The 13366-nt window shown below is 37.5% G+C and overlaps 3 protein-coding genes across 3 annotated transcripts; all 3 read right to left on the bottom strand.

Annotated features, from left to right (window-relative positions):
* Positions 1-96: 96 nt before the first annotated feature.
* LOC103327451 (Mitochondrial transcription termination factor family protein) lies at positions 97-4803 on the bottom strand. The gene is made up of 7 exons (XM_008229793.3): positions 4044-4803; positions 2926-3063; positions 2528-2770; positions 1974-2087; positions 1684-1866; positions 718-935; positions 97-613 (listed from the first exon to the last, which is right to left on the bottom strand). Exons 1-7 carry the CDS (start codon positions 4662-4664, stop codon positions 271-273), a joined length of 1860 nt encoding a protein of 619 aa, XP_008228015.2. The 5' UTR covers positions 4665-4803; the 3' UTR covers positions 97-270.
* A 456-nt stretch (positions 4804-5259) lies between these two features.
* Positions 5260-7099, bottom strand: LOC103327452 (uncharacterized). Its single transcript, XM_008229794.3, has 3 exons — positions 6932-7099; positions 6395-6779; positions 5260-6024 (listed from the first exon to the last, which is right to left on the bottom strand). Exons 1-3 carry the CDS (start codon positions 6983-6985, stop codon positions 5501-5503), a joined length of 963 nt encoding a protein of 320 aa, XP_008228016.2. The 5' UTR covers positions 6986-7099; the 3' UTR covers positions 5260-5500.
* A 650-nt stretch (positions 7100-7749) lies between these two features.
* LOC103327453 (U-box domain-containing protein 35-like) lies at positions 7750-12819 on the bottom strand. Its single transcript, XM_016794080.2, has 11 exons — positions 12374-12819; positions 11907-12031; positions 11587-11708; positions 11245-11456; positions 11108-11153; positions 10713-11004; positions 10511-10612; positions 10016-10444; positions 8582-9337; positions 8150-8240; positions 7750-8069 (listed from the first exon to the last, which is right to left on the bottom strand). Exons 1-11 carry the CDS (start codon positions 12573-12575, stop codon positions 8050-8052), a joined length of 2397 nt encoding a protein of 798 aa, XP_016649566.2. The 5' UTR covers positions 12576-12819; the 3' UTR covers positions 7750-8049.
* Between the last annotated feature and the right edge of the window lie 547 nt (positions 12820-13366).

The following is a 13366-nucleotide window of genomic DNA, read 5'->3' as shown; positions in this document are numbered from 1 at the left end:
GCTATGATTTATGGATGTTCGTTGTGTGAGCATTACTCATTTATTTGTATTTCATAGAATGGAGTATTGCATTCTTTATTTATGGACTATTTCACCTTTTAAGGCCATCTGCCTTTATATAAATAGATATGTTAAAGTTTTCATTAACTAAATTTTTTAATGAAATAGGACTACTATACATTGACTGTTACAACAAAAATGTTACAAAACTTTAAACAAATCTGTGGTTTATTATTTACAAAGTAAAAATTAGGAGCTCCTATCACTTCATTATTGTATAGGGGGAGGAGGAAGTGGAACAAGCATGCTTCCAACACCCATAAACTCTTCAGCAAATTGTTCATCGTTTTTACCCAACATATCCTTTAAGCTACACTCCATATTCCTTGCCTTAAGCACCCAATATCTCGGTTTTATTTTCTTTTCCAATGAATAACTGAAGTACCTGGGATACTCCACCAAATCCGTTACCGGCTTCTCCATGGTGTTTATGAGGAATTCAAGCTTTGGTCTCAAAACCTCTTCAATGCTGTACCCGAGCAACGGTGAAAATCTGCGGACCATGAATGCAATATCCCTCCGTGACAGCCCTTTCTTCATCAAATACTTAATCCTGCTCACCAAATTCCCCACATTAGACTAATTCACATTTCATAAAAAAAAACTAGAGAATTCTAAGTTTGTGGTGCTGCATATACTAAACAAAAAAAGCATTACCGAGGAAGTAAATTTCTATCAGTGTCTGAAACAAGAAGCTCTGGATACTTTTTGATAACCCGTGGAAGATGAACTTTGGAGACACCAATACTAGCAAGAAACTGAAGCTTCCTACTGAGAGTTCTCTCAATGCTGGCAGCAAATATTTCAGGACAGCGACCCAGTATGATGCCAACAGTTTCTTTATCAAATCCTAGATCTTCCACAAATGAAACCACCTGTATAAAGCAGTAATAAGAGTTAAAACTGGACTCAAGAAACTGTGACACATTTACATGGTTCCTGAATCCTTCAGACTGGTAAAGTATATCCAGTTGCATTGTGTTGATCTCTAATGTGGGACCAACTTGAATTGGTAGGTGATTAGGTTAGGTCACATTACATAAGTTTAATTGCATTGGCAGTGAGACCAAGTCTTTGGACAATATGAGTTCACCTGGTACTAGCAGCTTTATTGCGCTTATAATAAGAGAAATAAATCATGTGGTGTTGCACATTGTAGACACCGTACTGCAGTCCATCATAAAATTTGCAAACTCAACACACACAGAAGGCAACAACCTAACAGTTTAAAGAACAATATATATATATATATATATATATCTATGCATATGTTGCTTTTCAAAATTTTTCGTCGCGTCAATTTGTTACTTCCTGTTTTATAGACTAGTTCTTTAATGACATCCTTTTCTTTTCTTGGTCATTTGATGAAGAACCAAGCAGTATAGGCTAGATATTATCAGCTTGAAAGCATGAAACTGGAAGAAAAGAAAAAAACCGTATATGGCTTCAATATTTCATATTCAACCTAAAACAGCAAAATTACCAAATAGCCACACAAGTAAGCTCTGCAGCCAACATCTAAATCATGAGGTAAAAATCGCGAATACAAATAAACAAATTTATAAGGAAACAAGTTTGTGTAATATAGATGGGAAGATATGAATAAACACAAAAATTACCTACCTGAAGAAATTCTACAGGTTTCCGTATCAATAGCTGAGGGCTTCTAGAGATAACCTGACCTAACTTCTTGTTTCTAATACCCAATTCACCAATCTGGTCAACCATCAATTTTAGCAAGCCGGTTGAGCAACCCAAAACATGAGGCCAGCTTTTGATTGCGAGACCAACACTCATTTTTGGAACCTGTAATGAAGCACAATTCCTCATTTAGTATTTTAACTAAAATAATGATTCATTCCAGTTGGAAAAATAGGCCAGCATAAATAAAAAGACCTGATTGGATTCCGTACCTTCTCCAAATCGAAGAAAGAAAGAACCTCCTTTAAGTTTTCTTGAATGCTGGTAGATAGAATCCATGGATATTTAACCAACATTCTACCAACATCTTTATCCTCCACACCAACCTGCACAACAATACATGAAGAAATGCTCAATCATGGCAGACAAGGTGTCTCCATAACGTTATGAAATCCATACTTGGTCCAAATAATATAGACCAAGTGAACAATGTATAAACCAACACCATAATTCTATTTATTACATGTACAACCAAAGGCATATGTTATAAATGTAATCTCTGTAAAGTTGGTTATGATACTGATCATGAAATTTCATAAATCCAAAAGTTGACATGTCCAAAGAACAAGGAAATGTCCAAGGTGGGGAAGAGGAAGCTAGAACCAACATAATTGCACAGTGAGATAGAGATCACTTATTTTATCATTCATACAGCTTCGGAAATAACAAACTATTTGGTAACTATATATTTAAAGTCACCTAAGTTACATAATAATTTTGCACTTAAATTAAAATTGAGAGAAAGCAGAACCGAAGTTAACTGTACCTCTCTAAATGCAAGCACTCTTGTTTTAATGACTTTAATGTTGCAAAAAATAATGGGTGGATATAACAGAACTATGTTTCTCATGCATTCTCTTGGGACTCCAATATTTTCGAGATATTCCACAATAGGTGTCACGTGAGGATCCAAGGACAATAAAAGAAGGCGGGGAAAGGATTCAATTAAACAACGAAAAGTGGCGTCTCCAAAACCCAACATGTCCAGACCTCCACGCCTTGCTGCAATCTATAGCATAAAAAGAAAAACCGACTGGAAGTAAGAACAAACTATCCAGACACATAAATGCACACGAACCATGAATCTCTAAATAACAAAGAATTAAAAGTAACTTGTAGTTTGACATACATGCATTACTAAGATTTGGAAGAGACATACAAGACCTTTTCAAAAAATGATAGGGTTTGTTGCAAGTCTTCATCAATAGGAATTGATAAGTGCATCATCATACGACGAGCATTTTTCCCAATGAGCCCCACATCATTACTGCCAGAAAAGAATATTTCCTTCACATACTTAACCTATAAGCCAAATGCAAAATAAGAAAAAATTCTGCAACAGATCTGAAGAATAATTTCATTTCTGCATTCATATGACATTAGAGAATCAATACCAAATTCCTGGGTCTTGTCCATGTCATAAGATTTCCACTTTTACAGTTATAGGGTCCTAATTCATCTTGCGTCCTTGATTACGAAGTTATAAACTCACGAAGTCATTTCAAAGGTTTATGTACTATAAAATAATCAGGCTGCACACTTTCCCATTCTGTAATATCATCTATGTATGCAGCCTGGTATTTGGGACAATTTGTGAGAAACAGTCTAGTGGAAGTCATTTTACTCATACTTTCCAGTGAGCTCTCTCCATGTCAAAACTTGATGAAGAATGCACAATGATGTTAATAATGCAGAACCTCATACAAACTTCAAAGAATTTTGGGTCACATCAAAAAGATTTCCTGAGAAAAATAATACATAATTTTTATAGTACAGGATTTGTAATATTGAGTGTGGATAAGAGGGCATTGCCATAGATAAGCTATTAAAACTGAAAAATATGCCATCACTTCCGACAATACGTAACTCCAACAAGTCTTGCCTTCCTTTGTCATGCTATATAAAAAATATGTTCTTTTTTCACTACGCTCCACAGATGAGAAATATACTTCACCCTTCTCCCATTCAAATGATTGACATAAAATAACCCAATAAATAACTTCCACTAGACTGTTTCTCACAAATTGTCCCAAATAAATACCAATAACTAGTTCACCATAATCACAAGATTCACAACCTTGTTCACATAAAAGAAACCAATAAATTCAATGACTTGTTCGTGAAACAAGAACTGAACACAAAAAAGTTGAAAAAGCAATCCTAAGTACCAATTACTTGTTTACCATAACATAAACAAATTACATTCACTTATTTTCTCACAAATTGTCGACCAAAACTTCAACAAATTATTATTATTATTTTCTGAAATGCGATGCCCTTACCTTCTCAGCGAGTCTCGGAAGTGTCTCTGCTGATAAATACCTGGCAAGATTCATAGCCGAAGACAGACTCAACCCAACCACACTCTCCAAAAACGCAACTTTTCCATTGTCACCTTTTTCCTTGGCTAAATATCTCACCTTTTCTTTAAACCCAACCAATTCTCTCCCCTCCTTTCTCTCCCGCTCTCTCCACAGCCCAAGTTCATCCAACTCCAAAACCCCATCGACCAACATCCGCAAATACCTCGGCGAATTCGACGAAACAAAGGCGGCTTCTGTCTCAGAAACCCCAAATTCTTGAAGAAACTCCAAAAGAGCGTCTTGGGCAGCTTTGAATTGCTCCGATTGGTGGTCTGGCGGAGGTGCAGGGCTGTTGGGTGGTGTGGAAAACAGGGGATGGTGAAGGTGCTGATAGGTTTTGGAGGGCGTGTGGAAAATTGGGTTTTTGGGTTTGTGGGTCAGGTGGAGTCTGAGAGTGAGAGTGGGGTTTGATGGGTTGGGGAGGAGAGATGGGTTTGTGGGTTTGTTTGGGGATGAGGTAAGTTTGAAAGTTAAGGTGAGGTTTGTGGGGATTTGGAGGAATTTGGAGGAGGAGGACATGGTTAGAGGAATCACATCCATACATAGAAACAGAGTTTCTTAAACCCTAAAACCCTGAAACTCAACAGAGCAAGTTCTCATCCTTTTGTTTTGGATTGAGCTAAAGCTCACTTTTTCGGGCAAGTTTGTATTTTTGGTCGAATTTTGGTAAGTAAGTTAGATATCCCTTTGGCGGGACTTCTGCTGCAATGAGACAAAAGCCAATATTTATAAAACAATCTTTCCACACCAAAAAAAAATATATATATATATATATTTATAAAAGAAACAAGTTATGATTGAAATTAATTGTTGTCACCAAGGTTTTATTTTCAGTTTGGTTTAATTTTGTGTCCTATCTTTTGTCAAAACTCACAAGTTTTGATCCTAGGAGGAGCTCTGCTTTTGAGTGGTTCGTATTTGTGTATTTTTGTTAGGAAAAAAGGAAAGATAAAAACCTCTTTTGGATAATTACACCAAAAACATATAATCTATTGGATTGTTAAGATTTGAGTCAGCTACTTCTCTCTACGAAAACTGTTTAATGCATGAGGACATACTAGTTTTTGTGTTTTTTCTGATGAAATTTGTTCTTCCAGCATATTTAAACACTTTTACCAGCTATTGCTTTGAGCTACAGAACCAACCCAGTTTCAACTTTCTTTGCACTTACCAACTCGTGGCTTGCTTTTACAAAAATAATTGAACCACTGATTCACAAAACACATGGTCACCCTATATCTGCAGCAATAGAGTTGGTCGCACAAACTGCACAAATCTACAAACTACAGGCCAGTGCCCACAAAGTGCTTCAAAAGTTACACACAACAAACTACAACTATGCATGGTACCATTTTCCTTTTCAAGCCCCCTCTTTTTCAAACCCAAGTGCCTCTCAGAAGAGAACTGGTAGATGCAGTCTCCCCAAAAGTTTTGATCAAATCAGAACAAGATTCAACTGCTTCCCCCTCTGTCTGCAGCTCCAGCCCTAATTCCTCTTCTATATCATCCGAAGCCGATATGAGCAAGAACTCACATCCTTCATAGTTCAAGAAGTCAGGTGGATCAGCTGGGCAGTACCTTAAATTCCCAAACTGGCCTTGCAGGTGGGCAGGAAACATAGCCCTGCGGTTGTTCTGTAGCCCTCTGAACTGAGAAGTACTGCTGCTGCCATGTTGATCCGGGTTCTTTATTTGAACATGAAATGAGCCTTCATGTTTAATGTTAAGTGACTCTTGAGGCTCATTGTTCTCATCTTCTGGTGGGAACTCAAGCTTGTAAATCAAATGAGTGTGGGGTTTCCTCTTCCCCTCCTTATGCCTCACAATGCGGTATATGCCTTCTCCTAATGCCCTTGCTGCAGAAGTGTGTCTGTGCCCTTCGGTTTTAGTGTCATACTCCTCTGCCATACAACATGTATATACAATGAGTTCTGATTTCTACTTATGCTTCTCATGCTGATATTGTGTTTACATCCAAAATTACGAGTAACTTTTCGGTGTGACTGTAATACCTACACTATGTTAACAATTCACACATGTTATATATACTGTGGGATCGCCACCACATGTTTAATTTGAGTGAATTAGTATCACCACATGGTAGTGATGATTATCTCTTTTAATTAAAATCCTGATCACTAAACAAAATTAAAAACACTAAACCCAACAAGTTGAAAACCAAGATGAGGATCTTATCATATAGAAATAGTAATCTATGCAAAATTAAAATGGGATTAATATGGTAAAAAGTTAAAATGGGAAATTTTGTACCTCCTTGAAGAGCAGTTTTCACATCATCTATATTTGTGGTGACCATCTCAACAAAACCCCAATAGGGTCTGCCTTTCTTGCTTGGGTCAGGAAGGCTTTTCCTTCCCATCACTATGAACCTCAGCAATGGTTGCTTCTCAATGTTCACTCCCTGCCTTCCATGCCCACCTTCACTACTTTGACCACCACCAGAACCTTTTTCACCAGAATTTGGTCCCTTCTTCTTTGCACCTTCTTTTCCTGAATCAGGGTCTTGCTTCTCCTCAATTGACCTCTCACCTGACTCTGGCCTTAAAACTATGTACAAACGTTGAACATCATCTGGGCTGTGAGCTTCCTTCTTGTTAACTTTTGGCCTGTAGAAGAAGAATATTTCCCCTCTCTCCTGCCATTTAATTTGTCACAACAAAACAAACCAACATAATATTTGAATCAGAAGAATCAACATTTAACTTCAACTTTCATGTCATGTCATGTGATTTAAGAAAAGAAAACTCAGTTTTGGCATGTCATGCATTCAAACACAAACAAAGGAACCTGAATTTCAACTTGGGCATCAGCTCTGGTCTTGACTTCATCGCCTTGTCCCATTGTTCCTTCCTTGTGCAACAACAAACACTTTCTGATAATGCTAGAACTAGTTATCTTCTTGCTGACATGAGAAAGATCAGAAAATCTGGGAATGTTCCTTAATTTGGTAGAAATAGGAAGGTAAAAAGTGAAATTGAAAATTAATCCACTAGAAACTTCACACTTGCAGCCACCGTTTGTTATGAACACGACACGTCCCTACTTTGAAGGTGCCACGTTTCTTACTTTCTTTACAGTTGAGGATATCTGAAAATGAAATAATACCATTGTTAATTAGAGTATTCTACTGCTTACGTTAATTCAACAAGAGTTTTATTATTGTAAGCAAAAATTCAAGAGTTTTGCTTCCAAGAACAGGGGAAGATAACTTCAAGCCCATCTTTTATTTCATGGAATGGGTTCTGAAAGTTGAGCCTTTATGTACTTGGGACCCCCATGACTGTCCATTGGGCCACATCATTATAGGCCTAGAATGTTTGTTCCTTAGGTTTAATTTGGAAATCATTGTAAAAATTAAAAAACAAATGTTGGAAAATGTGAAGATATGGGTTAATTTGGAAATTTTCAGCAAAATGGGAATATTTTTTTTCTATAACAAGCCCTCAATTTTTTTGTTGCAATTAAAAGCCCTCAAAATTGAAATGGTGCCTGATTTATGCAGCCCATCAAGGGAAAGAAGAACATTGCCCGGGTTGTACAAAAATAAGGATGAAGTAACCGAAGTGGTGTCGTGGAAATGACTGTTGATTTTTTGTTTTTTTTGGTTGGTTGCTTTTTTAGACGCATGTTTGAAATTTACAACTTTGTTATACTCATTGTTGTTGATAATATGTATATTTACATGTACACTTGAATGCCAATCATATTTACATGACAACAAAATTTCAGGCTGTCTTGAGACTTTGAATTTGATGTCTCTGATGCCCATGTATCTTTCTCACTGAAGCCCACATTCTGGGACCCAAAATTTCAATTAAAAAAAAATTGAGAAAACAAATTGCCAATTAACCTAATGAGGTCACTGGAGCAATGTTGCATCATGGAACTCACCTGACCTTCTAGCATTATTCAGTTTCAGTTGGCCCTGTGAAACAAAGTAAATCGAAAACCGTTAAATTTAGTTCTTCATGTTTTCTTGTCAAAATTGTTTATGTCACTCTATACCTGCTTCTGCTTGATTTTCTGTCTGTGAAGATGTGCTTGATTGGCTCTTTGAGGTTCCTGAATTATTGAGCTGTGGATCACTCATCACTTCCTGCAAAAGATACTCTACAATGTCAAATACCTTCCTCATTAATCGAAAACCGGTAGAACCACGTATACATGTGCTTTTTCCTAGTTCTTTTAGTTAAGGTTGATGATCATTGATCACATGGAAGTCCTAATATATGAGCTAAAATAATGTGATTCATGTTGGTTTTGTTGGCACTTGAATGAGCCTACTTGATTTTCCATTTGTTTTAGTCTTAACTAAATTTTTAATACCAAGCATCTTAGAGAAGGTGGAGAATTTCTGTTTGATTTTCTAGGTAAACTTATGCAATGATCTCATAGTCAGCACCAAATGCTTCTAAGTTTTTGAGTTTTTCGACTTACCTGTTGATCGGGAACATGACTGTGATGTGGGGAAAGACCATTATTTCCGTCTAATAACTTGTGGTTCATCTTATCTTCAGCAAGTTCTCTCCATTTATTTAGTGATGGCAGTACCACAGTGCCAAGATCTGGCCTGTCTTTTCGTCTGAGTTCTGCACATTGGATTGCTAGCTTTGCAAGGCTTAAGGCTTCTTCCACTGGCCAGTCAGGGACAGCTGGGTCCAGCATCTTCTCAAATGTGTCCTTTTCAATGGCCTTGTCGACATGGTGAGCCAAGCCCATCGGCGATCTACCTGTTAGCAATTGGAGAAGAATAATGCCTAAGGAGTAGACATCAGATTTTACACCAAGCATTCCTGTCTGTTGATACTCAGGATCAATATAGCAGAATGTTCCAGCTGTTGCTGTCATGAGGCACTGTGTCACATTTTCAGCAACAGCTGGGACAAGTCTGGCCAATCCAACATCACTAATCTTGCTCACATAGTTGTGATCTAGCAAAATGTTGCCGGGCTTGAGGTCACGGTGCACTAAGGGTTCTGGCTTGGTCTGATGAAGAAAGAGGAGCCCTGTGGCAATCTCAGCAGCGATTCGGAACCTGAGTTGCCAAGAAAGAGCTGGATTGTTCCCTCTCTTTATGAGACAGTCCTCTAAGCTTCCATTGGCCATATATTCATAGACTAAAACGCCATACTCTGGGCAGGCTCCTAGAAGTAGTACCATGTTGGGATGTCGAATGCAGCTAAGTATGTCAATCTGCATTTGGATCATGACAGAAGAGATTAGATAAAAAATTATCCATATCATATCTTTTACCGTTATATGTTTGGTGGAAGCAATTTAGAACAAGAAGTAAGCGAATAAAGCATGTTGGAAAAGAATCTGTATATGGAGCTTCTATTTCATTGCATGAAATGTATATGGAATTGAATGTGAAATACTGTCAGGTACCAAGTACCACTTGGATTTAGAGACATTGATGCAGCAGGCATTGTGAGATCTTACCTTTTCTGGTTCTTGAATCCTACTGGAGTTTATTTGGGTTTGTTTCTGAAATCTTAACCTTTAGTTTTGTTAAGAATATTCGAGTGATTTTGAGTTCTCACCCTTTTCGGTTCTAGAATCTTGCCATTTTTTGTTACATTTTCCCTAAATATAGTAAGTTTCTAACTATTTTAGATTTTTAACTGTCTTGATCAATTTCGTTCTGTTTGTTGATCTCCACAAGGTATCAGGTTTTAAAACAGAGTTCTTTGTTAGTTTACCATACAAATTAGCAAAAAGAACACTTATGCTTGGCCTTATTGTTTTCCTTTTTTCTTCACCTGTAGAAAAAGAACAAGCCAAGTTTTGATTGCAATTTTTTTAAGCATGCAACCAAGGCAAAGAAAATTTAGTAGATCATATTTTCTAAGCAAGGATCTCGGTACTCACCTCTTTCTGAAACTGTGTCCTTCCTTGAGCAGCATCCGGACGCAAGACCTTTACTGCAACTGGTGTGTGATCAAGATAGCACTTAAAGACAGGACCATAACCTCCTTCCCCAATTTTTCGAGATGGGGCAAAGTGTTCTGTTGCTTGCTCAATCTCCTCAATAGCATATCTTCTGTATTTGTCATCGGTTTGGGCTAGATTATCTAATAGTTTCCTCATGTCCTCTGCTTCTCTGAGGGCCTTTATTTCTGTATTTGCTCGTTTCTGTGATTCCAACTGTGCAATTCTTTTAGCAGCATCAGCTGCTTCCATGGCTGCCCTGCACCTGACTCTTTCTTTCTCTGCAACTGCTATTGCAGTTTCTTGACCCAGTCGTGCCTCCTCTAGTTTTTGCTCCTCTACAACCCTCCAATTGTGCAGCTCCATTTCCTGTGGGGGACACAAAGTTAAATGGAATCTTGAAAATGCAGAAGGTAAATGTAGACTCCTTATCACCTTCTGTTTAGCTGAAAGTGCTTCTCTACATGCTGTACTGTACATGTCCATTGTTTGCTTCAGCTCTAGCTTTAGTCTCCTCATCTCAGATTCGACTTCGTCCTGCACAAATTTAGAAATGCAGTGAAAAAAAACATCTAGCTAGATAATGTGCAAGGAAGGACACTTGATATAGGTTGAGCTGAGTATATCCTGTCCTTACCAGGTTCTGTGATGACCATGAAGATGATGTTAGGTTGCTTTCATGTGAAACCGATGAAAAATCATGCAGAGAACTGAGGTCTGCGAACTTAGGTCCTTGACGCATTGACCCGACGGTCTGATCTGAGCTAGTAGATAGCCGTCCTCGGTTTGTATCCATAAAATCATACGTCACAGAAGAAGCACGGTCAGTGCTTGCCCTTTCCGAGCTTATGAATGATATGTCGCTTTCCGATTCTGAGAATCCTCCACTAATCCTCCCATTACTAAAACCTCCTCTTGTTAATCCCAATCTGTTTCAATTCAGGATGGTGGTATCAGTTTCTATGGTAAATTACACAGCATCTATTTTCATACATAATAGCATAACACTAAGGCATTGTCTGTTTAACTTGCCTGTTTGCTTCATCTTGCAAGTTACGAGGCTTGAACGACGGTCTAGCTGCTAGATTTTGAGGATAAAGATATTGCATTTAGAGTACTGTTCATCCAAAATCAGTTTTCAAAAAGCATAATAACTGAGAGATACAAACCTTTTAAATACATATTGTTGTATCTAGGTGTTTCAGGTGGTTTGAAACTTTGCTTATTTAATGAATCTATTTGGTTAACTAGTGGAGAACTGTATGGTGCTGCACGAGAAGCATTTCGCACCGAGGAGATCTTCCCTTTGGAGATGACATATACAGTGCAGAAATCAGGTGCCCCTTTCGATACACTACTTGGAATACTTGATGTCTTGAATCTGCGTGAGAAAATCATTGAGTATTAGCAAACTAAACGAGTCTTTACAAGTATAAACATATATTTCTATCCAAAATGTGTCCAAGAAAACACAGAATCTCAAAACCAGATTTATTGAATGAGGCCATTACCTGATAAATCCATGCTTTGCTGGAGCTCCCAGAACCAGATTCTCAATTGCAGCATAAGAAACATACTCTGTTACTGCTTTTGCTATATCCGCGTCTTCAAGTACGATATCAAGGCAATTTATCTGAGAAAATAAATTTACATGAGCAAACAATCAAAGAGTAACATATATAAAACCAATTGATAAAGCTGTCGTGATTATCGATATGATTATGTGTAAGAAATTTTAAGGATGTGCTCCAAATGGTGAATTGTAAATTAAGCCTTTTTATGCAGGATGCTCATGGACCAAAATTTACGAAGGTAGAGCTTTGAAACCTACATCCTTACGCGTACAATAGCAATGGAAGGTAAGAAACAGATCCTTGGTCATCTTCTCAAGCTGCTGTTTGCGTGGCGATTGAGATGGATTGCTTACATCACATATAAGGGCATTGTTTCCAGCCACTGTACCAAAAAAAGAAGTTGTAACTTGGCCTTGCATTGAAAATTGAATTAGCTCCAGAGGTGAGAAGAGACAATATAAATTGTGAAATCACAGATGTATCTGATATGTTGAACTTGCTTTGTGAATTCCAGGCATATATAATATACCTGTGCATGTATTCTTGGATAGGACAAATTGAAATCACAACGTATCTGATATGTTGAAGTTGCTTTGTGAATTCCAGGCATATATAATATAACTGTTTTTATATTACAATGGTTATGAACTTTTAGATTATCTTAATAGCAAGTTACTCTTCTGGTTACTTGAGAGAGAGAGAGAGAGAGAGAGAGAGAGATTACATGAAGATGTTGAAGATGACTTCTGAACAACATGTAGTAGAATTACAGTTTGGCCTCTGGTGATAACATTCTCAGCAGCCCATCTCAGTGCATTTTGGCTCCCTTTCTGATTGTCTATGGCAACTGCCACCAAACCATTTCCTGCTGCTCCTCCTCCTCCTGCTCCTTTCTTTGTCCCATTTCCTCCTTTTGCTTGCCACATTTTCTTCAAGAGCTCTAACTATGAAAAACTGAATATTGCTAGGACACAAACTAATCAAGTAGAAACTCTTCCATGTTCTGTACAAAGTGGCCCAGAAATCTTGATGCCTCAAACCTCTTGTCCCTTATCAAACTTGACCACCTTAGAATTTGCTATTTACAAGAATTTATGAGCCACCACAGGCACAGAACTTTTACTTTTTTTTCTTCTTCTTTTTTGGTTCAAAACCTGGCGGTTTCTCTATTTTGGCTTTTTAAAATAGAAGCCTCACAATTCAGATCAAAAAGAAAAAGACTAAGTATATAGAAGCCTCACAATAACATAGTCGGCTGCCAAAAGTAGAAGATCTAAGCATAGACAATGAGATTCCCCCCTCCCCTTTTCCACAACACACTATTTTTAGGGCAGAATGACCTATCAACTTTTTTTCATCCAAGTTTTGAAAACTCAACAATTTGAACCCTTTTTGCATGTGAAATGACTCACGCATTTTGGGTCGAATAAAGAGTCGAGTATAAATTGGCAGAAGAAAAAAAAAAGAGTTAGAATTATTGAACTTTTTTTTTTTTTATTGCCAAATCTAGGAGGAATTGAATTTAAGATTTTTTTTAACTAAAAAATATAACCACTATTAACTTCATGATTAGTTTTCTCTATTCATCCGTATGGTTTTGTAAATGGATATTTACCGGCCAAGAATAATCATGAACTTTGGCTCAAGTCAAATTGACTCATTGAGTGGGGTGGTAAATGGGTGGTGGATCGTAAGTTCAGCCACGATTTAAGCACAT

Source organism: Prunus mume, linkage group LG4, assembly GCF_029339155.1.
Source record: "Prunus mume cultivar Tortuosa linkage group LG4, ASM2933915v1, whole genome shotgun sequence".
NCBI classification, from domain to species: domain Eukaryota; kingdom Viridiplantae; phylum Streptophyta; class Magnoliopsida; order Rosales; family Rosaceae; genus Prunus; species Prunus mume.
The sequence above is the reverse complement of the archived record's forward strand: the minus strand, read 5'-3'. Positions and strand labels throughout refer to the sequence as shown.

Bases quoted from the DNA above. Each gene is read 5' to 3' on its own strand.
- LOC103327451 (XM_008229793.3), bottom strand. From the start codon at position 4,664: ATGGATGTGATTCCTCTAACCATGTCCTCCTCCTCCAAATTCCTCCAA. The intron at 2,088-2,527 runs GTACAGTTAACT...ATTGTTGTGCAG, and splicing joins GAGTGCTTGCATTTAGAGAG to GTTGGTGTGGAGGATAAAGA. The intron at 614-717 runs GTAATGCTTTTT...TTTGGTGAGCAG, and splicing joins GATAGAAATTTACTTCCTCG to GATTAAGTATTTGATGAAGA.
- LOC103327452 (XM_008229794.3), bottom strand. From the start codon at position 6,985: ATGGGACAAGGCGATGAAGTCAAGACCAGAGCTGATGCCCAAGTTGAA. The intron at 6,780-6,931 runs GTTCCTTTGTTT...ATTAAATGGCAG, and splicing joins ATGCCCAAGTTGAAATTCAG to GAGAGAGGGGAAATATTCTT. The intron at 6,025-6,394 runs GTACAAAATTTC...GTTGTATGGCAG, and splicing joins GAAAACTGCTCTTCAAGGAG to AGGAGTATGACACTAAAACC.
- LOC103327453 (XM_016794080.2), bottom strand. From the start codon at position 12,575: ATGTGGCAAGCAAAAGGAGGAAATGGGACAAAGAAAGGAGCAGGAGGA. The intron at 11,457-11,586 runs GTAATGGCCTCA...TTTCTCACGCAG, and splicing joins GCAAAGCATGGATTTATCAG to ATTCAAGACATCAAGTATTC. The intron at 11,005-11,107 runs GCAAGTTAAACA...GAATTGAAACAG, and splicing joins TTGCAAGATGAAGCAAACAG to ATTGGGATTAACAAGAGGAG.